The 27869-nt window shown below is 42.1% G+C and overlaps 1 protein-coding gene across 1 annotated transcript in view; it reads left to right on the forward strand.

Moving 5' to 3' along the window:
• rhbdl1 (rhomboid, veinlet-like 1 (Drosophila)) overlaps positions 1-27869 on the forward strand; it is a 52410-nt gene that overhangs the window by 9645 nt on the left and 14896 nt on the right. The window contains exons 2-5 of the mRNA XM_053866164.1: positions 1291-1449; positions 11483-11707; positions 12563-12711; positions 12793-12905. Coding sequence (XP_053722139.1) covers positions 1291-1449; positions 11483-11707; positions 12563-12711; positions 12793-12905 — 646 coding nt within the window. The remainder of the gene's footprint in view (positions 1-1290; positions 1450-11482; positions 11708-12562; positions 12712-12792; positions 12906-27869) is intronic.

Below are 27869 nucleotides of genomic sequence, written 5' to 3' on the forward strand. Positions count from 1 at the left end.
ACAAAAGGAACGCAGCATGGGGTCTGATGACAGCTGCAGCATATTGCCACACTTTAACCATGACAATGTACTTATCTGCACTGTGCTCATAGTTTACTTTCTTTAACACGTGTCAGAATGTGAAACACAGAGGCACCAAGTGAATGTGAAAAGAATAAGACAGTAGTTGCATCTGAATTGTTTGGACACCTTTGTCTTGAATGTTGATAAATCGTCAGCACTGCATAAGCACGACTCCTCATTTCCATTGTTCAACAAAATGAATCTCCTGAATTCCAGTCATCTGCGACTCCATTCCTCAAAATAGAAACATTTCATCTCCACAGGAGAGGGTCGATCTCGGTCTGATAAGCTAAATAAAAGACTTGCATGAGAAGCAAACCGTTGCAAACCTGTGCCACTCTGTTGTGTTTCCACCTTACACAGTTCTCTTTGCGAGAAATACACCACTGACTTGTGGGCAGACTTTATGCTGTTTTACACTTTTATGTTTTGTGACACGACATGATCTGCAGGGCACACCTGTGGAAAGTGTGGCCCGGGGGCCATATGTGGCCAGAGGCCTGTGTTTTGGTGGCCCATTTGACGTCAGACTAAAACTATAACTGTCCCGATTGTGATAGTCATTCTGACTGTCCTAACATGTCCTGATTTTTTTGCATTTTTTGTTCTTTCTCTTTTAGTCACCACCATTTCATCACTAAATATAGCATGCTCTTCTTTTAAGACTGAAATGTTCTTCTTCTCATTGGCCATTTTTGTGTTTTTCTTGTTCCTCAAAATACAAAGGAATACTGAACATATATTTTGAAATAAATTGTCTTTTTGCCTTGAACGTCTAGTCCATAGTGAGTTTGTATTCAAATTAAGTGGATATAAAATGATATATTTCAAGAGGTTTCATGGCTTCTTTACACTTCTTAATATCCTTAATAACATTTCATCTTCATCGGTTCATTTTGTCCTTAATTTTGATAGATATTTTTCCATTGTGCTTTGTAGTCATCGCTGTATTACTTTTAGCATGTTGGCCTCTCACAAATGGTACAGTTTGTAATGTTATGTAATTGCCCAGATCTGATCTACAGTAACATCACTGGGAATCTAAAATAACATCAGCTATGTTTTATCTTGAATAATCCTAAAACAGGAAATAGCAAACCGAATGCCAAAATTCAACCAGAAGAGGAGCAGAATTGTTTCGTGCAGTTTTAGCCATTTCATTTGACTGTTTAGAATGATTTATACGAGTTAGAACACTGACCTATTTTTTTGTTTTTCCACTAACAGCTGGATCCAGAGAACACCGGTTTTATCCCAGTGGAAAACTTCACCAGCTTGGTGGAGCACCATGAGCTGCAATTGGACCCATCCAAACTGGACATGCTGTTAGCACTGGTCCACAGCAATGAGGAGGGACAAGTCTGTTACCAGGAGCTCATTGAGCTGGTGAGTGAAAAGTTTTTTTTTTGGTTTTTTTTTTGAGGTTGAGGTTAGACAATTGAATCAGCCACTGTAGCTTCAAAAATGGATTTGCATTCGACTCCTGAAATAGGAGACTCAATCTTCCGAGTGAATGCCGCTGGTATCCTGACAAGTCCACCCAGGTAGAGGTGAAAACTAAAACACAGTTGTGAAATGTGCATGCACTGATCAGTGTTCATTGATCAATTCCTAGTGCACAATTTAGATGTTGGTTTTGTCGGCTGCAGTATGAGGACGTAGGTGAGGCGTATTTAATTTCTGCTGACCCGTCGGGAAGCCAGAAATCACGGCCGGGGTGCAACACCTTCTTTATTCCCTGAAGCCTGCTGCCACCGCAAAACCTCTTCAGTTCCGAGGGGCTCATGTTTGGAGGATAAATCAAACAGTGCCTTGGCCCTGATGCCATCATGGAGACACTATTAAAATCACCCATCAGCTAAATGCAAATCGCCTTCGATTGCTCGGGCTTTGGACGAAGCGGGCGGTAATCTGAGGTAATATGAGAACGGCCTGCCTTGCTGTGGCATCGAGCGCACGTCTGAATTTAAAGATTTGTCCGACACATGCACATGAACACCCGCAGATTATAACCACGCTGTTGAATAGCATTTGCATATCTACAGAAGCCTCCGAGCTTCCCATTATTAATTGATGCAGCGATTACTCCCCTCCCTCCGCGTCTGTCTCGCTTCCACTCCTATAGCCGAAGACGCTGTAACTCAAGCTCACGCCGCCTGCCACTTCAGCTTTGCTTTCTAATTCAGAGAGTGAATTAGTGTGAATAGAATGCTAGTTTCTGGTGTGTGTATAGGACGGGGGTCTGCTGCAGAAAAAAAAACGTCTCATAAATGGCATTTTCCTCTGCAAATTGTCCCCGGACTTTTTTCCCTGCTCTGTTATGACCTTATAAATTTCGTCCAGCTCGGTTCTCTTTTGGCTCTCGCAGACCTATATGCCACAGCTCTTTGCTCACGGTCCTCCTCTGTGTTGCGGCTCTTTCTTCACGTTCATCATTCATATGTCTTTATCTCGGACAGATTTATGACCAGCACTCCCCAGTGTGTGACAGATGACAGTCATATTATGCTTTGGAAAGTTCAGCGCTGCAGTTATATTACAGCCGTGGCCACTATTCTGGTGTCTGTACTGATGTGCGGCGTGCGTCCCCTGAGAGAATGGGATCATGATTAATACTGACACTGTAAAGACATTACCATGCTCATTTCTCTGTTTTACTCTCGTCATTCAGTCATGTTTTATTTGTGACAATGTCTCTCCTTTGTCCTGCATAACTAGTTGGAGGGTAATAACTGTAATGGGGCATCAGCCTGTAATTTTCATAACTGTGTCTCAATGGCCTCATTTTATAGTTCCTAATAGGCTCTGAACTGATCCCTTACTTTTTGAACACCACCACCAACAACCTCAGTTGAGCTCTGACTGTGAGTCTACCACGAAACCACAATGTCATGGAGCTGTTAAAGACCCTCTACAGTTCGGAGCCAACAGTTCTAAGGGGCACAAATTTTTGGTATTAAAAAAAAAGTCATTTATTGTACCCCTCATGTAAGTCTGCTACCTTTGTGCTCCACTGGTATGTCTGCCGGGCACCCAAGGCCCCAGAAGTGTTTTTGTCTTTTCAGTAGATGCCCCTTCACAATCAACTTCTTCCAACTCCTCAAGATGTCTCAGCTTGCCATGACAGCGGCGTTTGTTGATGTTGCTGAATGAATTTTCAGTGAAGACATATGTAACCAACAGGAAGACAGAGAATTAATATATTTACTTGAGAATGCTAAATCATGAGGAAAATAATAAACAGCATGGAGGCGTAAGGTATGAAATGCACAACGAGAAAAATGTGATGAAAAATGTAATAGAAATTCTCATGAACTTAAAGACTAAATCTTTTTTTTTTAAATGTGAAAAACCAAAATGAGATCAGCAATTATGGCCAGAAAATGCGTCAAGTCTGTTCAATAACTACCACTAGCTATTCTACAAAAATTGAATCATAAAATGAAAATAAATAGAAAATAGAGGGAATAGTCTTGTGAAAGAAATATATGAGCCATAAGAAACGACAAGATACTTCATGAAGCACAAGACTATACTATTTGGCCTTAATGGTAAAATAGAAAATAACTGTCACATAATGAGTGTTGAGTGTTGTTGTGTACTGCAATATAGACTTGCACAAAAAAAAAGAACTTGAATCATGAATGTGACATTTTGCTGGTGCTACTGAAGGGCCCTTCATGATGCTCCATATTATGCTCCATATCACCTCATTCTCTTTCATTGAAGCAGTAGAACATCCATTCATCCATCTGTTTTCTTCTGCCTTCTTCATGCCCAGTCAGGCAGGAAAATGGACTCAAAAAAGACTGAACGGATCTCTTCCCCTAAATGTCCTCCTCATAATCTGAGTCATGTAACAAGGTAATTTCAACCTGATGCTGTGAGTTCGCCATCCCCATGTAAAAGCAGCAGCTGTTCAGCCGCGGATCCACGCTGCCCATCAGACCTGAGTAGGTGTAAATGTGTTTGAGTCACAGCAGCGCCAGACAACAGCTTCCTTGGCGTCTGTGTGTGAACAAGCGAACAACGCTGCCTCTGACATCGTTCATGTTCATCTAATCTCTCATGCGGGCTGATCTGAGCCAGAGGACTCCATCAGTTCAGCCAGAGGGGTGAATATGTAACACTCTGCTAAAACCTCTCTGGGGAAAACTCCACACACTCACATGAATGCACAACCATGTTCAAACATGGAAACACACTCTTGGGGAGGAAAGATTTACTGACTACAAACATCGGTGCAACTACAGTATATGTGCACTTTTCATCAGAGCAGAAAGAAAGTTCTTCAGTGACTCCAATGTGTATTTGTCTGAACTATGACAGATTAAAAAAAAATTGGTGATGAAAGCCTGTGCACTTAGTGTCTTAAAAGGCAACCTAATTATGTGCCAGCTGTGTATTTGAAGAAGTGTGTCATTGTTTTCCGCCGGGTAATAAATTGGCTAATGTTATTCAGGGGTCCAAAATGGCTGCCACGGTTAATTAAACAGACAGAGGGTGTGTTTTAGTGACTATGACAGGGATAGTTCATTTTCATTTTGCAGGGTTAAATGGCACTGGTGCGAAGGTTTTTGATAGAGCGGCAGATTGGGAACATTGATTTCTTGATCTGGAAATATTGAAGAAAAAGACATGAGTCATTGTTGAGGCCACTCCAACGACAGTGACTTCTATCTGTTGATCATTGTTGGTTTGTGCATCTACCTCCAACTGTTACATTGCCAGAAGCTGTCGTCTAAAAATAAGCTGCTTTAGATTGCGTGAATTTATTGTGCTCAAGGGCACTTTGGGGCGTAAACCCTCCCTTATCCAGATACCACTCAGCAATCTGCTTTACATTCTTATGTAGGAGGATCTTATGGACTTGGCGGCTTGATTTTGGGTGGGTGTCTTAGCTTGTGCTCTGCGTCATTGAATGATGATATATATATATACACATACACAGTGGTACCTCGGTTTTCGAATGTCCCAGACTTCGAACAAATCGGAGTTTGAACAAAAATTTAGAGATTTTTTTGCCCCCAAAAAAAGCTGCAAAAAATATAATGTGCACAGACCGATCAGCTGACCCAAGCGCTTTGTTATTGTGTATAACGCAGCCTCTGTATGCAGACGTGTCCTGTTATCTACATTTACTGGCTGTTTTTTCTTCACATTGAGGTGTAAAACCTTTCCTGTCTCCACACTGGACCGTGGTACAGTGTCACAGGGGAGGTGCTCACTCTCCACACCTCCGAGGCTGGAGCGCTCACTCCAGGGTTTGATGTCCTGTTGTGGGCTGGAGCTGGGACAGGGATGAGGCGAGTCTGGGACAGAGCGTTACTTGGTTAATGACTTTGTCACAGCCAAACTGCACAGAAGCGCACATTCAGAGCTGGACACGCACCGGGCACCTCTTCACTTCTGGAGAGACGTCACTCACTCGGCAACCCCTCCCACATGCAGCGGCCACACACATAGAGGAACAGCGCACCTGCAGCAGACACTCTACATTCACTCCTACAAAAGCCTATTTTGAGGCTTGGTCGAGAACCGAGGTACCACTGTATATATACAAGTAACATCCGACTTATGTCCACCCGTACTTATGACCACGGCCAACAGATGCTTTTTTTTTTTTTTTTTTCAATGTCTGGCACCGCTACATGGAGCAGCCCAGCAACGCATACAACAGTTAGAGTATCCCACCATCTCACTCTCACACAGTGATCGACCACTATAGTAGTACCTATAACCCTCGTGTCGGCTATTTTGAATGGCATTCGACTTGCGTCCAATTTGACTTATGACCGGTTGGTTGGAACTGATCCAGTTCATAAGTCAGATGTTACTTGTATAAAGAAAGACTAGATAAGATAAGGTGTGTGTGGGCTTTAAAAGTCTGAATCTTTTTTTCTGAGTTGTTTCATAAAGACACCCTTCAAGGATTGCCACACAGAGTCTGGTGCTGTAACTCACCAAATCCACAAAGTTTCAAGATGAGAGAGCAGCTGGGATGCTGCAGAAGCACCAGTGAGAGGGTGAATGTGTCACACAAATCACGGTGTGGAACGCTGTGGCGTTGCTGTCAGCGGGGCAGCATTAAATTGCCACAAAGGTTGCGGCAAATTGCCACACACGTTCAGTTCCTGCGATCATAAATCTCTGATTGTGTTTGTCTTGGCGTCTGATCTGAGCGTTGGGGGGATATAATCTGACAGTCATAAATCACTTATTCTTGCATCTGTGCCTCTGAAAATATGGCCACGTTTAAGTCAAATTTCGCACTTAATGGCAATAGAGGATCCGTAGAAATCCATTCGAAGTAGACCCTGAAATATGCCGTATATATCTGGAGGATGGGAGCAGTCATCTATTAAATGCATCCTTTTTTATCTGACTGTTTCGTTTGAGAAAAGGATTTTTAAAAATATGGTGGTGATAACTTGAAGAAGCTCAGAATGAAACTTTCTCAATTGTTTTCTTATATCAGAGCTGTCTATCATTTCCTCCTCTCGTCAGATCCTCGTCATCTGAGGACATGAGGACAGAAAAAACAAGGCCAAGGTTCAAAACAGAGGCTGAATTAAGTTCTGCTTGTTTTTAAAGTCAAACCTTCTCTTGGGCAAAATGGAAACAATTGCTTTTGGCAATAAAAAATTATCTTGACTGCAAGGAATTTGTATCCACCTTTTGACATAATTAAGTTGTACAGCGAAACAAAGTGGACAACAAACAGTCCACGGTTGTGGCTAACTAGTGATTGGACAGGTTGGATGGTTCATGCTGAGAGGCGTCCCCAGTGATATTGCCAGTCTTTTACCGGACTCTGATAATGTTTAAGTCCTGAATGCAGGCCTGGTTGCTACAGTTCAGTTCAACAGTTCCCTGTTGCAATCTGTCCTTGTCCTTTCATTTCTTTTGTTCCATTTGCCTCACAGTGCTGCTACATGTAATGCAAGTGTGTGTCAGAATCTGAGGAAACAGTTCATCACTGCGAGATACGAGTGCCAGAATTCAAACAATACAGGATAGAAAACATCTCATGGCTTGACTGTCCGGGTCAGGTGGTGTGAAAAAATCTGTCCTCGGGTACAGGAACTGTTCATAATTGAGAGAAGGATGGAGGAGCTGAACCAAACCGACTGTAAATCCAGCGGATCTCCATGTTGGAGCTGGCGTGTGCTTGGGCTCCAGAGCATGGTTTTGCCCTGGGCTCGCCTTACACCGTCCTGAAACACCCACTCCCAGTCAGGCTTGGCTCCAGCAACCAGAGACACTAGCTTCCAGGGACAAGCAGTTGGCTGTCACTCTTGAACCAACCGACAATTTATCGTCTCCTCTTCCGCGAAAAACTTCAAGGCAAATATTTACTTCAAGGCAAATATTTACTTATCTCAAATACCTTCACTGCTGGAGGATAGAATACTAAGAGTCACTTCATAAATGAGTGTAAGTCATCATCTTTGATCTCACGTGAGCTTCAGTTACAGCAGAAACTCCCGAAAAATGTGTCCACCGGAGATTCTTTCTTCAGGTCTGAGTACTGCTTCAGGATTAAAATAAAACTGCTCACGAAAGATAATTTTCTTCCCAAATGTGCTGGACCTTCTCTCACCAGAATCCAGCGTCTCTTATTTAAACATGATCTCCAACATGAGCAACATTTCTGCCGTTGAGTAAATGCTCACTCAATAGAGGAAATTCCTTGTGTTATACTGTGTTTTAATCTCTCACCATGGACAAATATAAAAAAGAGTTCTGTTCATGATGGTATTGATGGAGGAGGATTTTCAATGTTTTTTTGATGCTGTGTTCAGTCTGCGCTGTCCTTGTCTTTTATGAATTGTTCTATTGCACCTGAAAAACAGGCTTTTTTGTGTTGCACTTAACATCACAAAGAAGAAATCTGGAGGAGTTACATAATTTACAAATGTTGGTTCAACAAAGAGAGGTTTAATTAAATCCTCAGTGTGAATACTAAAACATATTGAATACATTTCCTGGTGAGGTTATTCTTCACCGTCGACTCAATTATTGAGTCCCTCATTGTTTCCTCATATCTTGTTAGACTCAGTGTTGATCTGGAACAGATCAGACAATCTCATTCTATTCCTTTGGTTTTTGTCTTTACGTCGTCTTCTCTGCTTCCGTTCTCATCACTTGCTTGCAGTCTAATTCCGTCTTTGGGGTCCTGACTAAACAGCCGAGCTCTTACTTGAGAGCCACGAGCCCAGCTTGACACAATTGTGTTTATCAGCCAAACACAGCCTCAGACATCTGTATCACTCACCCAACAGCTCTGTGTGTATGAGAACTTTGTAAGTTCAGGAAAAGCATTTTTCACAACACTTTCACAATTTAAAAATCTTTTTTCAGACACAGGGGCAGGTTAACCTTTACATTAGAGTTATTCACAGCCAGACACACTCCACCACGACCCGCAGTGTCCACTCAAGTGTCCATCTCAATTTATCGTACATGACTGTACAAATCACCAGGAGACTTCAGCGGGTGCTGATGGCACCTCTAGTGTTTGGAATTGAGATCATTTCATGTGAATTGTGATGTCAAGTATTTACATTTCTCTGTGTGGGAATGTTTGGACGGACACGCCTCAGTCCCACAGGAAGAGAATGAGGGACATTAATTATTTAATATTGTACGTCTTTCGTACGTTTTGGCCATGTATGTATGTTTTCCCTCCTGCTGTATTGTCCACAACAGGTCACGGCACAACAGGTCACAGCAGAAACAGCAGGACTCTGTGAGGTTGCACACAGGACCCAGTAATGAGGGGTTGTGCTCTTATGGCCACAGCCTGAAGGAAACAGCTATCACATGTAAACTCCTTCGCAAAGGCTGTTATTATGAACTATTTCTACAGAGATTATAACATATCATTAAAGCACATTATAGCACGTTTTCTCTCGTATATTTTTTTCTACTGCAAATCAAACATGCACTTGTCATATCGTTTCATGAAACTCCACTGATATACCTTTCGAAACGTTGTTCACAAAATGCATTACAGGCAAAACAGAATTTGAACATGCTAAGACTGGAGCATCAGCATATGATGATATGAGGCATGTGGACTGATGAGTCCAGGAGACCTGGTTGAATAGCTAGTCACTGAAGGCAGACGTGAGGAGGCAAACTGGACTATATTATGTGGATGCATGTCTATAAGAATGTTATGAAGAAGGGGTTCCATGTTATGGTTCGGATCTGCTCAGGCAGGCTGTTCCTGAGTCCAGGTGTGCTGACAGAGAAGTTTGTCTTCGTGATGCTCCTTTTACATCAAACACTTTGCTTTTTGCTTCCTAGTGTACCACATTTTATCTAGATGAATATATCAGTTAAAGGTTCAAATCGAATTACACAAAAGAGTAACATATTCTATTTCAAATTACTTATCTGTGCACCAACTCATTGCACTTAGAAAACAAATCTGCACTCGGAGTTGAATCTTCGGAAAAAATATAATATAATATAATGTAATATAATATAATATAATATAATAGACAGTGGTTGTGCGTAGTGTTGTATGTAAATTTGTGGCAATGTTGACTCCTTTATGTCGCTGCAAAGAGACGCTGTTGCTGTCAGTCAGTGACTTTTGATCTTTGAAGTCTCTTCTCCAGAGTAATCTAGCAGTTTCTCTGTCAGATACAGTTTCTTGAAAGCCATGATATTCTTTACCTTTTCATTTCCTTTGTCTGTTAGTTACACATTTTGCAACGTACATTAGTCTTGTTTTGGCATGTGGTTGGTTGAAGTTCCCTCTGCTTCTCTGCCCGAGGAGTTAGTTTAAACAGTCTTTGCAGGTGATCCTGTCGCAGTCCATTTCTGACTCTAAACGTGACCTGCAGTGTTTGTCCGTCTACTAGGTCAGGAAATGTCCAAATTCTTGCTTAAACAAACAGCTCACATGGATGTGCTTGTATTATTCTGAGAGCATTTTCCTGTGCAGAGTAAGAGGAGCAAGAGATATCTCAGTTGCTTCATGCAAAATCTTATTGAGTCTTATAAAACTGTTGGGAGTATGGAAGAGCTGTGGTGTGAGCTCTACAAATGAAAACACACTTTTCATTTAAAGAAAAAGAGGGGGAGGATAAAAACAAGAGCTTTGCATGTTCTCTACCAATTATCTGCACTAATCAAAAGGTGAGACTCAGTGTTCTCAAGCCTGTCGCTTCCTGCTGTAGCAGGTGGAAAAACAAAAGAAGGAAAACATCATCATGCGTCGTGAAATTGATCCATTGGTTTTCAACCGTATAAGCCCTTCAACTATTGCAGTGCCGTGCGCGAGTGTTGGGAGCGACTATGCACTTGAGAAGAGAGGAGCCTTCAGAAGTGGAGCTCCACTTCCAACAGATTTCCTGAGACTGACGGCAAAAGACGAAGATTAAAGTCAGTGTCAGATGATTAGCCAGTGCTTACATCAATAACTGTGCTGTCTCTGGTGCTATCAGTGCTTAATGAACGTTGGTTCACCATGTTCTCTGATGATCAGTGCCAGTGATCAGTGGCTCTGAGGTGAAATCAAAGATGTCTATCCTCCTTAACTCATGACTCATCCACTCTGTCAGAGCTGCGGGAAGTGGCAGGATGATGAGTTCAGCCCTCGATATTCATTCACATTTGGGTTGAAGTTCAACCGCGTGCTTAGTCAACTAATAATACGTGGAACATACAGGACAGCAAGCTCAACAGTGAGTCCTGTCTCGGCTCGGTAGCAGGCAGAAGGAGTGGAATAAAGGACGGATGGATGAAATATAGAAGAAAGGTGCTTAAATAATTACCGTTGCAAGCTAGGGATGTTAAAGTCCTGTGTAGGGACTGAGACAGGTTTTCCAAAATGGATGAGCTCCGCCTCAGCTACTGGCTTATTTAGGGCAAACACTTCTTTATTCAAATGTGAGTTGTCATCCGTTTGTCTGACTCCAGAATTTAGGTTAATAAATCTGTGCAAGTTTCCAGGACGCCCTCTGACAGTCGTTTAAACTCCCAGATTATAGTGGTAATAAAGTTGCGTGATATTAGAGAGGACTTTTTCCAATTTGAATCCGGCCCCAGGCAAACTTTTTGGATCGTCTCCCTTACTTACATCGCTTTTTATCTTCCCTTTAATCCTACAATCCAGAAAGTGGCTATGGTTTTTTTTTCTCCCTTTCCTCCTGTGTTTCCACCTTATTTTTTATCATAATTCTCTGCCTTTTTATCTCCTGACAGGACATACGAATTTTTAAGATTTCATTTTTCAACCCCTCAATTACTATCTGATTTTTCAAAATGTTTTCCTTAATATTTATAGGGCCCTCTGTTTGCTAATTTGCTGATGTGAATTTTGACCACATATGCATCATGTTATCCTCGTCTCAGCCGTGTAATGACAAGTGTATAAATCGTGGTATTTGGATTTTCCCAGATGAGCAGCAAACGCTCCAGCAGTTTCCGTCGAGCTATCGCCAATGGCCGCCGCACACTGCAGAGAGAGATCCTGCTGGACGAAACAGGCCTGGGTTTGTATAAACGTTTTGTCCGCTATGTGGCCTACGAGATCTTGCCCTGCGAGACGGACCGGCGTTGGTACTTCCACCAGAACCGCCTGTGCCCCCCGCCTGTTTTCATCGCCATCGTCACCATAGTCCAGGTAAGATAGTTTATAATAATAGTTTCTGATTCCACATAGCTTGTGTTGTCACACTGGTTTTGTATGATTAAAACTGTGTGCAGGAAATCAAAGGCAACTGCTGTGCCAAGAAGTAGCTTTAGGTTTCCTACTTGAAACTCTTCAAAGCTCTGATACTAAGCCTTAACGTCAACAAGCGGTTTCCTTTCTCTCTCCTGACACACTAGGGACATTTCCTCGCTTCTTTCATGTCATTTTCACTGAGCTCGTGTCGAGCTGCAAACATTTTAGGAGCCGGAAGCTCAGCTGTAGATTTAACACAATTTCTTTTTCTCTCAGCTGGAACCGTTTTTTTTTTTTTTTTTTTTTTTTTTTTGTTCTCTCCTCCTCTGCTGGAAAAGCAGGGCAGTCAGCAGCATAACTACCTCAGATGCAATGAGCAACCTATTATATTCAATTAAAAGAAAAGAAAACCTCTAAAGGAGATTATGCCACCAAAATAACCTTCAGCTTCTGAACAAAACTTAATCATTTCCCTGGACGATCATCTTTATGTGAGGGAAACAGAGCCAAGTGCTCTTATAATAGGAGGCAATGGGCTGTAATTACACTGAGTGTGTGATAATATTCATTTTAATTCACACAGACAAAGAGTCATTATTCTGTAAGAAAGAGAAAAAAACCCTAATGGAATGGAAGCAGATGGGCCATCCTGTCCAGCAGACGGCTCGTGTCTCCACTGGTTCGATTAGTGTCATTCATGGGAGGGGATGAAAAAACCGCCAGCGACATTCAGAGTGATCTGTAATCGCAGGGTAATTTCTTTGTGAATGCGGCGCTGTAAGTGATAGCCGCGGCTGGTGCGTCTCTTTGCAGATCATTGTTTTCATGTGTTACGGCATCATGCTGAACAAGTGGGTACTACAGACCTATCAGCCCGACTTCATGAAGAGCCCTCTGGTCTACCATCCTGGACACCGAGCACAAGTGTGGCGCTTCTTCAGCTACATGTTTATGCATGTGGGGTAGGTGCCCGCACACACACTATGTTTTCAACAGCAACGTCGCGTATAAAAATCCTGTTCTTCTCTTTTGTTTGCCTTCAGTTTGGAGCAGCTTGGCTTCAATGCTTTATTACAGCTGATGATTGGCGTCCCCCTGGAGATGGTGCACGGCGTCCTACGAATAAGTCTATTGTACATGGCAGGAGTGCTCGCTGGTGAGTGGCGTCTTGGATATTACCAGTGATTTCGTTTTAAATGGAGAGAAAAAATATATATTTATTGGTGGCTGCTTTTTTATCTTGATTTTGAAAGCATTTGTAGCAACACACAAGTTGCTTTTAACCCTATATGAACCAGTCTATCCCACACTGAGGAACACATCTACTGGTGTAGGTGCCATCAAAGCATTTTGACTTTGGGAGTCATGAATAAAAGACTTTCGAGTCACGTTCAAACTGACATTTTCATTGACTCATTTGCTGACATCCTCTGTGTTAAGTTTATCACTAAATTATTACTCCTTTATAATGTTATTCCACTTGTGCATTAAGCTGTCACCGCCGTGAAAGTAGAGTTGCTTTATTTTGTTCTCCAGTTCTTTGGACTTTGGACTGTGTTGTAATGTTGTGATGTAACTTGACCCAGGTTGTTTGATTTATGACAATTGACGATCATTGGCGAAGTCATACTGATGCTACTATAACTGTCTGTGCTACTTTGTGTTTATAATACATCACTTGCCCACTTCCTCGTCCTGAAGCCACGATAATCCAGAGCAGGCATTACCATGACAGGGAGCTGTTAGATGCTTTGATCACTTTCAGGATGGAAAAAAAAAGATTTAATCTCAGTACTTGTAATGCATCAGACAAGACCATGACTAAGTCTGCTGAGAAATAGACCTGAATAAAAGGACACAACAGAGGTGGTGTTCATCCAAACTTTTATATTTTTCAATGCTAAGATAACACCTGATTCCTCTTTATCAAATGTAGCAAAGGCTGCTTGCTCACATGGAGGATGAGTTGGATCCTCTCACGTCCTCAAACCTGAATTTAGGGTCATGTTTTTTGATACAGTATTCCAGATATGTGTTATCCTCAGTCTTTATTCTCGGGTGCCTGTACCATGCCATCTGCCTAATAGCAACAATATAATTTAGTCAATGTATTCAATAAAAAATCGAACTTATAGTTCAAATAATACAAATATCGTTGAGCTGCCACTGCGGGTCTTTTGTAAGTGAAAGGTCTTTCAGAAAATATATGTTTACATTCTGGTGACTGGGGTTGAACACCCCCTTCAGCAGTCTTTCTCTTGCCAGCATTTGTAAAAGTCCCATCAGGATAAAAAATGACTACAGGTTTTTGGTAATGAGCCACTCAACCATTCCATGCACATTAAAACACCGTCAGCACCAACCTCCTAAAAACTCTTGAAAGGCACTGAGACAGCACATACCTCCGCCGAGAGGTCGAAGACTTAAGAGAACAGAAAGTCGAATCAGGAAAACAACTTCCATTGTACAAGTATTGTCATTGTGTTTTGTCATTCTGCTCACACATTAAGTTTTAGTTGGCTCACAACAATAAGGCATATCCATCACCGGGAATTGTTCTGGTACTGCAGCGGTATAAGCATTATCGGGGGTTGTTGTTGTATGTATGAATATATCCTGTCCTTCTACATGGATGTGTGAACATTTAGGAGCTGGTGTCAGTGTCAGTGTGTTGGTTGCGGACAACTTAACAACTTTAGTGTGTTGTTATACATACAAGCCTCCAACCAAAGCAAAAAATCTCCCAGACTGATGCATTATGGTAAGTTTCATGTTTCATCCTTAAAAGTTTTTTCCTGTTTTTGACTGAATTTACAGACCTACAAGTGTATTTTTTTGTCCACCTTGTGACTGACTTACACCTCAAACTGTTGTTAAAGTCAAGTCTAGAGTGTGAGATTATTGGGATCTGTATGTAGGACAACCAGTCTAGTTTTATAGTGGCAGTCATTAAATCATTGGTCTCGCTGACCATTATTTAGTACTTGACCACATTTGCGTTCAGTAACTTCATTATATTCAATGACTTGGAATTTAGCATTTTCTTCCCACTAAGGTGGTAAAGGTTTGGAAAGTTTCTGGTAATATTCCAGAACATTTCTGGTGAATTTGTATGGGAAGTTAAACTTGGGAATGTTGGAATTTAGGCGGACTGGAGCTGGAAGAACCCAGTTGGGCCCAAAATACCTTTGTGACTGAACTTCCTATCTACAGATTTTTGCTGAGCCTGTTCATCTCTCTCTTTCTTAACAAAAGGAGAAGCGAGTTAATGGTTTTCAAACCTTGGCAAAAATCTGACATACATTCTCAAGACTCATGAATTATTTTGGCTTTGATTTATTTTAGCAAAGATGACAGAGTTGGAGCTCAGATGTGAGCAGGGGACCAAGGCAAAGTGATGGCTCAACTAATGCAGGCTTTCTCTCCGGGGGATCAGCTTGAGTGCAGTTCGAGATGCTGTTTGGTGATTGGAGTCACTGCTGAAACCAAAAATAGAATAAATAGTAAGAAGTGCACGGTGAAATTTGTAGTGGAGTTCCCAGCGTCGCGGCACATAGGAGCTTTAATGCACAACTTTGATAGTAGTGATGAATATTTCATCATCCAGCTCAAGTTGGTTCTTACTTCATTCAGCTTTCATCTGGATGGAACTGGCACACGTGTCAAAGTGACACTTGAGTCACGATGAAAGAGATGCAGCCAGTTTGACGGAAGCCTCTGTGATCGCTGATAATGTGGAGGCAGAACTGTGGCATTATTTTTTTGTGGCTTTGTGACAACAATGGCTTTCGTCAGGTTAAAGACAGAACTTCTCCTGTTTTTAGAGGTGGATTTCTCAGAGTCTTGTTCAGTTAGGGGGCAGAGTCGGAGTGACTCGCTGAGTCAATGTATCATAACAGTGGGAGCTTCAGTCAACTGAATCACTGAGCCAGACGGCAAGGTAAATGTTAATTTCTATCCTATTCTCACAAAATAAACCAGATCAGAGATACCAGCAGTTGAAATGGCCTCCCTAGCAGGTGGCTGGCATCCACCTAAGCAGCACAGCAGAGCTGCTTCTCCACAGCGCAGGCGCCTGTTGACAGATTCCTGTGGATGCGTCCTGGTCCTCATTCTTTCTTTGGAGCACACTGAGCCCACCCATCTCCAGAGTTGGGCTTTCACAATTCCTCCAGAAATGTGATTAGTGAAAATGCTGAAGGCCTCCATTGGTGCTTCTGTGATTTGATCAGGGCCTGGTGCACCTGACTGGCTCAGATGGTTACTTCTGCTGCACACTGATGACTGCGCCCCACATCTACATGCAGCAGCTGCGCATCACGACTGTGGATTGGACTTGGGCTGCTGCTGTCTCAGAAAAGTTATTGTGTCAAAACTGCACATGAAACTCTGTTTGTCATGATACCACTCATTTTCTTTCAATAATTCAACAGTTACACATCATTTAATGTACAAATACAGACGCCTCAATATGAAGAGGTTGTGGATTCAAACCCAGCTTTAAGCAACTCTGCGTTCAATGTGAATCAGTTAAGTTCATACTTGCTATATTTTCACCATATTAATTAAGGTTCTTTGCTTTTGTGGTGGAAACGGTGAAATGCTGCTAATGTTTCTGCGGAACAAGATCATGATGCTTTGCTGCTCTTGTGTATCTACAAAGATACTGTACTTTGAACCTGTCCCGTTGGAGCATCATTATATTAATGCATTTTTTCTTCCCGTAAGTTGTATTACATAATCTCCCATGCTGTTATTGCTGCCTCTTGTTACCAAGCATGGGATCTTTTGGGCAATGATAAATATTGCTTGGGAAAGATTTAGTTCACGCATTATTCTTAGCTGAGGTGGCTCTCTTTACGCGCACGCTCACTTCACACATCTCACGTCTCATTACAACCAATCCTCCTTCATGCTCCAGTCAGTGTTCCCTTGCACACATTAAGAGGCGACTACCTAATTCCACAAATGGACTCATCTCTTCCCTCCGGTTACGCTCCCCAACTCTGAGCTTCAGGAGGTCCACAAGTGCCACAGCACTGTGTTTCTCCTCCCATGAGCCTCCGGGTGTTGGCCTCCTCTGAGACGATCCAGATCATCCAGCTGCTTCGTAGCAGCACACACAAGTCTTCATTCCCAACATACTTCACTGTGATTTCTTGCAGCCCTCTGCCTGTTTACTTTGTTAGCAATTTCTTTAAGATCTGAGGTCACTGTTTTCCTTTTTGTGTCTCTTGAAGCAAGACACAAATTATATCGTCTTGGAACACAAATCGTGCCTTGACACTGATTCTGTTTTCTACGGATTTGTGGGGGCGACTGAGCTTTGGAACTTGAGGATTGCATTGCATCTTTATGTGAATAATGTGTTGCTCGCCTTATTTGCCCCCAACTTCCAATGTTACATTGCACCTTCCAATTGTGAATGATCAGGGATGTGCATCTGTGAATGTGAGGTCACGGTTCATGACCCCGTCCGATCTCAAACATCCAAGTTCTTTTTAAACCATTGTCATGCAAGAAGGAAAGCTTTCGGTCGAGGGCAGCCTGGAACCTCACATGCCTTTATGACTGGATTTCCAAAAGGGCCACTTAATGTGGTGGGACAGTTGTCAAACCAATTCTCTTAACTAAATGTTTAGAAAGGTATTCTATTTAGAGCGAAAAAGGCATTTTAGAGAAAAAAAATGTGAAATGATTTAAAAAAATGAATGTGTTAAAATGCATATATCAGTCTGTTAAGAGAAAAGTGTAATGCTGCAGCCAAATATGATGAAGTAAAACCATTTTGTTGACATCTCAGCAGTTATTTTAATAAATGGGGGAATAGAAATGAGCAGGACTTTGCCATATTCATCTGAAGAGAAATGAAAAACATGATAAATATATAATGTACTTTTTTTAATACAGTGAAAAGGATTTTAAAAGTTCATTATGAAGGAAATATAAAATTCAGTTGGAAATTTGAATTACTGAACGGGGGACACCCAAAAGGCATAAATAAAAAACACAGCAGAAAAAAAAGGAAAAGTGGGGGCATGTTGCCCTCTGTCCAGATCCACATTATGGGCACGTTTTGATCCATTGTATAAAGCTGAAACATTCTTCATTTGTCAAAAGGGTCCCTTTAGCTGACCCACTGCAGGGTGTCCACTAGATGTAAGTGATCATGGCGCACCGACACAGCTTAAGTAAGAGCCACCACGCCTTAGGAGGGATGGTTTCTTTCGAAAGGTGAAATCTCACGTAATCATTCCAAGGTATAAAGTGGAAACTTAGAAATGAGCGGATAACACGTTACGTAACGCAACATGGAGGTGGGCATGGTTGTGGTGTTTTTCAGCGTGTTTTTAATTGGGGAAAGAAACCTCACAATGGCTGAAGTCTGCTGCTCACAAAACTCACAGACCGTACCGATGGGAGAGAGATTTACTTGTCATGGTTATAAACTAGTGTTTTCATTGTCACAAATTCAGTAAAAGTCAAAACTTTCCCATGTTCTTCCTGCTTTCTCGATGGCTGACTTTATTGGCTGCTCTGTTCTCCATCATTATTTTTTATTTTTCTTTATATTTTTTGTGGTGGTGGTGTTGGTGGTGGGGCAGAGGGGGTGCACAAACCCTGCACTGAGCATGAGTCAGTGTTTCAGAGAGCAGAGTCACGGGTTCACAAGTTAGAGGACAACTGGACGGGACATTGATTGGAGACACAGCAGGAGTTCAATTTTCCATTTCCATTCACTTTTTAGTTTCACATATTGCTGACGCCGTTTCCCGAAGCGTGAACTCGATTTCTGCGAGAAAGTTCCCTATTCAAAATATAAATGTTCTTTGGATCAAAGCCGCGCTGAGGAGGACGACACGTGTGGCTTGATGTTGCCTGAAGCCTGAACATGCGAGTGGCTTTGTGATGAATGTTAGCTTGTCAGTTCAACCTCTACATGGCCAGTGACTCGATGTTGTCGTTCTTTAAAGCTGACATGTTTTCTTTAATCCTTCAGCGCTTGATTAATGTCATTTCTTTGAGATCAGACACGTCGCGGAGTCGTCTCCCTGCTGCGGCCGAGACGGTCGCTCCGTTGTCACTCCTAATTTAGTCTGACAATTGTTTCTGCCTTCTCTCGTGCGAGTGAAAGTTCCAAAATTGAGTAGAGCCCCTGCAGGCTTCGACCGTGCTGCTGTTTCCAGTGCCTGTTATATAACTGATGCACGCTTCCATACAGCACACGGCGCGCTCTTTTAGCAGAGAAATGCCATTGCAATTGTCTGGGTACAGCACTTCTTATAGCACTCTTTTAAGTTTGATGTTTGCAGAGCGGAGGAGGCTGTTTCTGTGTGATTCATATTTGGCCGATTAACATTTTAAGATCTTTCGATTTGACGTGTTAAAGTGCAGTAATTAGCTCAGTGATACATTAGATTGCACTGAAGCCCAAGAGCTGCCATTCTATCCTTCTGTTGGAAGTTTGTGTTTTCCTCCTGTTGCTGCAAAGTTTAAGGGTAAGAAATGTTGACAGCGGAGGTGACTCACAGCAACATTGCACTTTGTATCACATATATTTATATTGGAAAAGTTTTTTCATTGAACTGGTGTTTTTCTTTTCTTCTTCTTTTTCTGTAGTAAAACACAAAACAATTTCATTTCTTTAATAACCGTATGACCTTGGCTTTATCTGATCTATTGTTATGGAAAAGCAGGACACAAATTTTCTCTGCATTTCTTTTCCCGTCAAGTCTCACACACTCATAAAGTAGCTTTCACAAATTCCAAACGTTGTTTTTACCTTGCTATATTTAGTCAAAGATTACCAAATCACCATGGTCAAAAAGTGACCTCACACGGACAACATAAAGTTCACAATTTTATTCATTCCAAATGGAGTTTATTTGTGGTTTAGTATGTGGCAACATCACTATATTCATTTCAGTGACAGCAGCTATTCACTGATTCCGACGGAAATCAAAGTTCCGCTCCAGGACAAGTCTTTGAAAAAGCTCTTTGATCGAGCGAGAAACCTGCAGTGTAGCAGGTCATGTCAGTCTGCAAAGAAATGTTGGTTGCATGTGGAGAGTCTGGCTGCCATCTTGAAAATAGGAACCCACTGAGCCCATGTAGCGGGGCCTTTAGGAAGATGCTTCCATGTACATGCCTGCTCCTCTTTTTGTGGGATTTATAGGTGGGAAAATTTTGCAGAACAAAACACAATGTGTATGCTTTTTTTTTTTTTTTTTAAATAAGCTTGTGTTAAATGAACAAATATCATTCTTTCACATTCCAGTGTATGAGTACAGTGATGTTTCTCAACCTCTTAACCCTGTGGCCGCCAGAGTTTTACCAACAAACTATTCAAAGTTGATGTCACAATTTCAAAAGGATGTAGCTTGACTGTAAAAGAGAAGACTCTTCAGTGTTTATGGCATCCCAGGCAGCAGACATAGTGCATTACATAACCTTTATGGATGTTTTATCTGATCCACTGGTGACATTCTTCCTCATCTCTGAAGCTACAATGACAATGATGATTAGCAGCCTCCACTACTATTTGTATTTTCTCCCATGCCTTTGGTGATGCATTGGCTTCAGTATGCGCTGCTTTGTGGGTTCTCTGATGCAAGGTCACTACAGCAGAGGCAGCGTGAAGTCTCACCATAGGATGAATATTCCTTATTCCTTATTCCATATGAGTCGGACAAATTCACCCGCTTGCTCTCTGTCTACTACATAATACAACCTCTATGGTCACCCAGACTCGGGAGCAGTTTTCAAACTTTATATACTATATACTACTTTATATACTTTTTGTACTACGTCTTGTGTAACTAGATCTGGCTCCATATTTGCAGCTGGGCTTGTGTAAAACATGCGATGGTGCCCCTTGCAATTCTGCGACACTTGTGGCCGGATACAAGGAAAAGGAAAAAACTAGAATCAGACAAAATGTCGTTCTTCACAGGAAATGACGAAGTTCAATTGTACACCGTGAATGTATTTCGTGCCATGGAGAAGTTTGGGAATTACGTGAGGATGGTGGTAGTTTATGTGAGGACAAAGGCGAACAAGTTGTTTCCCTGTGCTGCCTCATTAAGCGGTCGATGTCGTTCTTGGCCTTTTCAGGGGAGGAAGTTAAGATTAAGTGTTGACGCCACACCTGCGCACTGCAACGGCATCAGTAACTAAGAGAAAAGCAGATGAAAAACAAGGGGGTGGGACAAGAAAGAGAGGTCAGGATCATGTCTGGAGCATTGTGACCTGTCTCAGTGATGTAGTGGTGGCTGATTGGCTGACAAGCAGGAGGGACTCTGAGAGACTTGTGTTTGTGTGAGTTATCGTCCTAGTCAGGACATGGCTGGCTGTTGAACGAACACTGTATGTCATTGGTGCCTTGACTGTTCCTGAGGTATGCCACTGAGCGGAGCACTCCGGGGGCGGGGTGACCTTGGTGTGATGCAGAGGCTGCCTGTGTGATTATCATAATTCCTAACCTCCATGCCTCCACACTGTCAAATTCTTCGCTCAAATATTCCAGCTGTTTCCACCTTTTTGCAGCGTCCGCGCGTCCACTGTTTTCATACAAGGTTTTGGAAGTTTGCTACGCTATTTTAAACTAGCATAAGCATGTGATGGCACCAGCCGTACTGAATACAGTTGAGCTTGCTGGTGGCCAAGAACATTATGGCAAAATAAGAGCAGGCATCTCTGGGTTTAGAGTTTGCTATATGTTTTATGAAAAACACAACATAGAATGGTTTGGTTGGGATTCTCTGTCTCTGTTCTCATAGGCAGCGAAACTGTAACACTTGTGAGGTGCCACCATCAAAAGAAAGAAAGCGATGACTACAAAACATGACGGCAAAATATCCAAAATACATACTTAAGTAACAAGGACAAAATTAACCTAGAAAGATTAAATAGAGTGTAAATGTGCCATGAAACATAATGAAATATTTCATTTTATAGGCATTTAATTTGAATATTAATCAACATAACTATGGACCAGGCGTTCAAGATAAAAAAGGGAATTTATTTCAAAATACATTTCTGCTGAAGTGGTGGCAGTTATGACTAAAAGAGAAAGAACAAAAAAAATAAACTATAGTTTTAGTCTGACTTTAAAAGGGCCATGAAAATACAGGCATCGGGCCACACATGGCCCCCGGGCCACACTTTGCCCAGGCCTGGCTTAGCAGGTATGATTTTCACAGAGTTGCGACATAGACACCTCTCTGAACACTGAAACTGGATCTCTTAGGCAGTTCACACAGCAGTGAGTAAATGAAGTCAACATTTCTATTTTGTAGTGGTGCTGAGTGGTGGAAGTTGATGGATAAAATTGGTTTCACATAGTGATCAATGTAGTAAAGATTGTAGTCTGTGTCACTTTCTCCAACAAAGCATTTTGGGTATGCTTGCTTTTTGTGACTTAAATAACTCTTAAACGCACTGACATTGTTTTCATATTTGTATCTATGTCAAGGTTTCATGTGACTGACACTGTAGAAAAACAGAAAAGGTCCCATTTAGGCATTTATGTCTCTCTGAGCCTTTTAATTCAGCCTTGGAATGAGAGATGCAGAGATGGTAGATTTGTAGAAAAATCCTAATGATGATTTTGAAAATTTCATCACAAGCAACGTTTCCTAACTGCCTTTGTTGGCACATTTGCTGAGCAGCCAAAATTAAATACATTATCTTATATAATAATAATATATAATAGCTGTTGTGAACTTCACAGTCATGTCTGCACAGTCATGTCTGCTCTGAATGGTTCTGGTTTAAGTTTTGATGAGAAACCTGAACTGCAGTGATATGAATCCAGAACATCACTGAACAGTGATTCGATTACAAACGCGTTCTATTTTTGCTTTTTTCCCCGCGACCATCAGATTTCAGTTTTAATAGCCGATACTTGTCTGGTTTTCTGGGGTTGCGATCGCGACTGACTCAAATGATGGTTGGCACCAAGTCACAGCTGCTTGTCAACAATATACCCTAATAATTGCTCTTCCTGTCTGCAGATTGTGGACGCCATATTCCAATTGTCAGGGAGAACACAAAACTCTCATCATAACAACACAACCTTTTTAGCCAGTGAGTTATTTAAGCAGACAAGGAGTCGAGTCTGCTTTTCTGTGTACGCATTGACCCTCCCTTTATTCACTGGAGGGCGCTTCTCATTTGTTTGTGGTAAATACATTTGATCAAGCATCTCCTCGCTTTATTAGCCCACAGAGGAGGCCTGTGACTGCCGAAGTGCTGACAGCAGCAGAATCGTCTGCTGGGCCCCAAGATTTAATGCATACAGAACAGATGTGTCAGACGAAAGCGGGTGTCCACCAGCTGAGCTTCAGAGGCAGCTTTCCCGCAGCCTTAAGTGTGTACTCCTCGAGTGTTATTTATTCATTGCAGCTCCATCTTAGGCCGTCATTTAATGAGACAGCTATTATCACGTATAGTCACATCCGTTTGAATTAGGCGAAAAACAACACATTTGTTTCACGCTGAAAGTTTTATTTCGCTGTTTCACTCCTATTTTTCCTCGCAGATGTGAAAGCTATGCAGATATGTAGTCACCATTTCTGACCAATGAAGGTAAAGAGGGAAGAAAGGATGAGTCAGACTTCAGAAAGAGCTGAGCCAGAAGACTTATTTTTAACAAAGGAAAATGGCCTACCTCTGTAATCTGGCCTAGGAATGTCTTGATTCCACAGGCTGAAGTGCAGTTTAAAAAAAATTCTCAACAAATTGTTATCACTTTTTTTAAACACCAAGAAATAGAGGTTACCTCCTGAGGAAGATGGCAGTTTGAATGAGCATGAGGCTTCAGAGTTCACTCTTGACTTCAACTGCCTTTGCCTGTATAGTAACCTCTGTGCCTATAGAATGAGATGTGATCATGGTAACTGGTGGATATGAATACAAATACGAGAGAGCAGTCCAGGTCATCCAGTTTAACACCTTGTGCTGTCTTTTTCTCCCTTTTTTTTAACAGTTTGTTTTCTGACACCGTAGTGAAGCTGAAGAGACAATGCCTGAGGCGATGTCAGTCCGCCGCCACCCATCAGCTTGCCATTCCTGGGCTCCTCTTCATCCTGAAAAGACTGTTAAATGCGGCGCTGACCCATAGCTTAAGGCACGCCTGAAGTCACAATAATGGTGCAGTTTAGTTTGACAGAGAGGCTGAGAGCTCTACTCGGGATTATACTGCAGCAGATGAAGTGTTGCCTCCAGTGTGTGTTTGACCTGTTCTGCACACAAACCGCTTCATTCTCACTCCCGCGGAACCTGTGACATTGTGAAATGTCACAAATGGACTGGATGTGGTTTATAGTGACGTAAAAATGGTTAGCAGCCGTGAATAATTTGTACGTGACATGAAGTGTGTCGCCATCATGCTCAAATAACGGCACACCTCATGTCTCACTGCTTGCTGGGTGCAGGAATCCTAAATCTTAAATCCCCTTAAGCGGCAGAATCCACTTGGCAGGCCTGTTTAATATGCACAATGTATTTGCGAGCTGCAAACTACAGCTGGTTTTTATCATGGATGTGGTGTCACACTTTCCAGGGTCTTGGACTGCTTTGCAAATAATCTCCATAAACCGGACGTCTGACTTCACCATCAGAGTGGTGAACACGTCCTCTGTTTATGTGTGGCAGTCTGACCAGTCACAGCTGATATGATCGCAGACGCTGAAATACACGAGGAAAGCTCATAAAATGGCAGTTCTACTCAAATGAATGTAAAGTTGGAGGGCAGAAGCTTGTTCAAGGATGTCCATCTTCAGTTCTTGTACTTCGAACTGCGACCAGCAGAGCAAAATCTTTGCTACACGTGACTTCAGAAGTAGTTTACGCCTCTCTGTGTTTGGAGCATCAAGAAGAACCAGTTGAGGTGTTTCGTTGCATTCAAGAGAATACACCTCACAGCAGACCACAGAATGGTGGACCTTTTTGCCTTCACCTTCCACACAAATGGAGGTGCTTTACAAGTTACCCCTCTACAAGTTTGCTCTTTACCGTATGAACTACCAGTGTCAGGGAGGCTGATGCTGCTGCCCATGATGCTCAACAGAAGATGTGTGTTTAAAGATTTTTTCCTTCTGATTGTGCATTGTGGCTGCTGCCTTTCCCAATTCAAGTAATTTCCCTGAAACCTGACCTGTGGAACTCAAGCATGTATTCGTCCTCTTGACGCTTCAAAGTTTGAAGCAAGCACCCAACAGTCGCCTTCTGTGCACCGTGGCCCAAGACTTGCTGTTGATGATCCTCATCCACATGACAAACAAACAAATCTGTTGCCAACAGAGGAACAGCAGATGTAGTTGCGAACTGTAAGTCATGATACATAATTATGAAAGGAGAGTATATCAACATTAACTTTGACATGTACTGTAGAATATAATTTCCCTTTTCTCCTTCAGAACTGACCTTCATATTGGACGACAGTAACAGTTGTTTAGTCATTGATGTTTATTTATGTTGCTGTAACACTCAGTGTTTCCAGTTCCAGTGGGGTCTCGCATGTAATTTAGAGAGCGAGTCACCATCTTGAATTTGCTCCAATTCATCCTGGTACACTTTGAAGGGATCAGAGACCACATAGTGTATAGTGGTTCAGTGTGAAATTGAAATTCCATGGCACTACCAAAACTGGGGCAGCCCGTCTCCTCAAATGGTTGGCTGAAGCTTTAACCTTCATCTGGCCCATAAATCCACATAAAACCGCACCTAGGTGTCGGGAGCGACGCGAGATGAATGACTCAGCAACACACTCTAATTACCATCTGTCTTTCCATGATCATCACCGCCACCATCACTGTCAAGTCGCTTTTTCCGTCAATGTTTACACTGTGTGGTCCCAAGGCACTCACTCGCTCACACACACACACACGTACGCACACGGAATTGGAATGTAAGAACATGCATAATAGATCTGAGATCAGAACTCGAGCAAACTCCAGCCGTGATTAAAAAGACACTGTTTTGTTTTATCAGCGCTCTCTGCTTCTCTTATCAGCTCATTTGCATAATTAACTGTGGCTGTCCATGTCCTCACACACACCACTCTGAATTCGAATGGCTTCAATCCTGTCCCACTTTACGCCACCGCACAGCCATTCACTATGATAACTTCACCGACTCACGACTCATGCAGTGATCATGCAGAGTTCTTTCTTGACATGAACACAAACAAACAAAACCAGGCCTGAGAGTGCACCAGGCCTCATGACCTCAGTTGCCCCTGAGTGAGCTGAGCTAATACAGTAGGTCCAGTCACACATGAACTCTGCACCTGTCCAGTTACTGGGTGTAAAACTGTGTCAGGGAGGAATTATGTTCATGGAATTGAAGGGTGCAAACACATCTGCTGTCTGCCTCAACCTCTCCCCAGCTGTTGTTACCTCGTGTCATCATGAGTGAGCTGACGGGTAAGTTCAAATTTCACAGAATTCCAATTTATTATTTAATAATTCGGACCCCTCCCCCCAAGCGTGGAATCAATAAAGGAGTTAAATCCCTCCTAAAAAGCGCTGCCACCCACCACAGTGAATACTTGACCTGGAGTCAAACGTTTGCTGGGCTTTGCAAAACGATTACAAGGCAGTCTGGCTCTCTGCGTCTCCAACGTGACTGGGCGGCTAATGAACCTAAAAGGCCCGCATTCTTTTTTTGTTAAAGTTCTGCGAAGAAATCGGAGTCTGTTTTCCTTCCTGACTGATCCATTAGCGTCATTATCGCCGCTCTTATTCCACATGACAGCCATCAATAGAGCCACCACCAAAACAAACGTCTTCTCACTTACTCTCCTCATTGCACTCAGCTTGTCAGAAACATCATGTTTTGGTTCGACTCTGTGCCGGCCTATATTTGTCGCTTTGTCTGAAACTTGAATTTTCTCAGACTCTCAGATGAAGTCAGGCACTCGCAGCATTCCACCATAGTTGTGTGCCACTTGACCCTCCTTATATCTGATGACAAACTCGCACCTTCATACCATATCATAACCATATTTATTTATAAAGCACTTAAAAAAACAACAACACAAGATCATCACTAAGTGCTGAACAGACAGTAAAATCAGGATTAAATTGAAATAATAATTACATAGAATTAAGAGAAATTACTAATAAGATCAGCTGTGTGGTTGAATAAAAGCCAAAGTCTAAAAGTGCATTTTAAGAATTGTTTTAAAAATGGACAGCAATGGTGCCCATCTGGCATGACTTTTCCTTTGTTTTTGACTTTTGGCACTTCTCCACGTACCTCCACCTTCACTGCCCTCATATATTACACACTATTTAAGGGTAATAGTAAATATTTCCATAGAGAAATGCGATTTTTTTCCTCACCTCATCGGTGCTGCTAATGGCATGTTGCTTGACTCCATTTTGGAACAGACTATGCCTGGCCCCAGTGATCACAATGTCAAAATAGAAACAGTGCTGTCAGATGATTCAATTAAATGAATATTAAAATGAATGATTTATTAATTCATCGCTTAATGTCACCCAAAATTGCTGTTTAAACCCTTCACTTTGTGGTATTTTCAGTTAAATGTATTATATTGTTGTGGCAGATGAAAAGACAATAGATTGATAGAGATCTATAAAATTGCTTATTTTTTACAAACTTGAACAGGTGCAGCCCCAAACATTAACATATGCTGTAAAAACAAACTGTGCAAAAGCAGAAATTTGACCCCCTTGTTTTGCACCATAGAGCACGGGGTCACGTCTGCAGTAAGAAACACACACCTGCCAACGGATGTGAATTTGGTTGTGGAAGTGGTGGCAACGTACTGTACTGACCGGGAAGTTTTCATTAGATCTACTGCAATCACTGAACACTGAGCCTTTGTTGAGCCCATCGCAGAGTGTATCTATAAAGTAGTTCACTCGAAATGTGCTTTGTTTTGCGCAATCTGATGCTGGCTGTGTGAGAGTTGGCAGCCCTGCACATCAGTAGCTTTAGCCTGTAAAGGGCTGATTCAATGTGGCGGTAACAATGGTTGTACTCTCTCCGTCTCAGCTCCTGCCGCTGACATAGCGTAGTAATACCCCTTCACATAGGTAGTTATCAATGTATTTCCACTGTTGTACAGCCTCGACGTGAAGACACA

The sequence above is a fragment of the Synchiropus splendidus genome, chromosome 5 (assembly GCF_027744825.2).
Source record: "Synchiropus splendidus isolate RoL2022-P1 chromosome 5, RoL_Sspl_1.0, whole genome shotgun sequence".
Lineage (NCBI taxonomy): Eukaryota > Metazoa > Chordata > Actinopteri > Syngnathiformes > Callionymidae > Synchiropus > Synchiropus splendidus.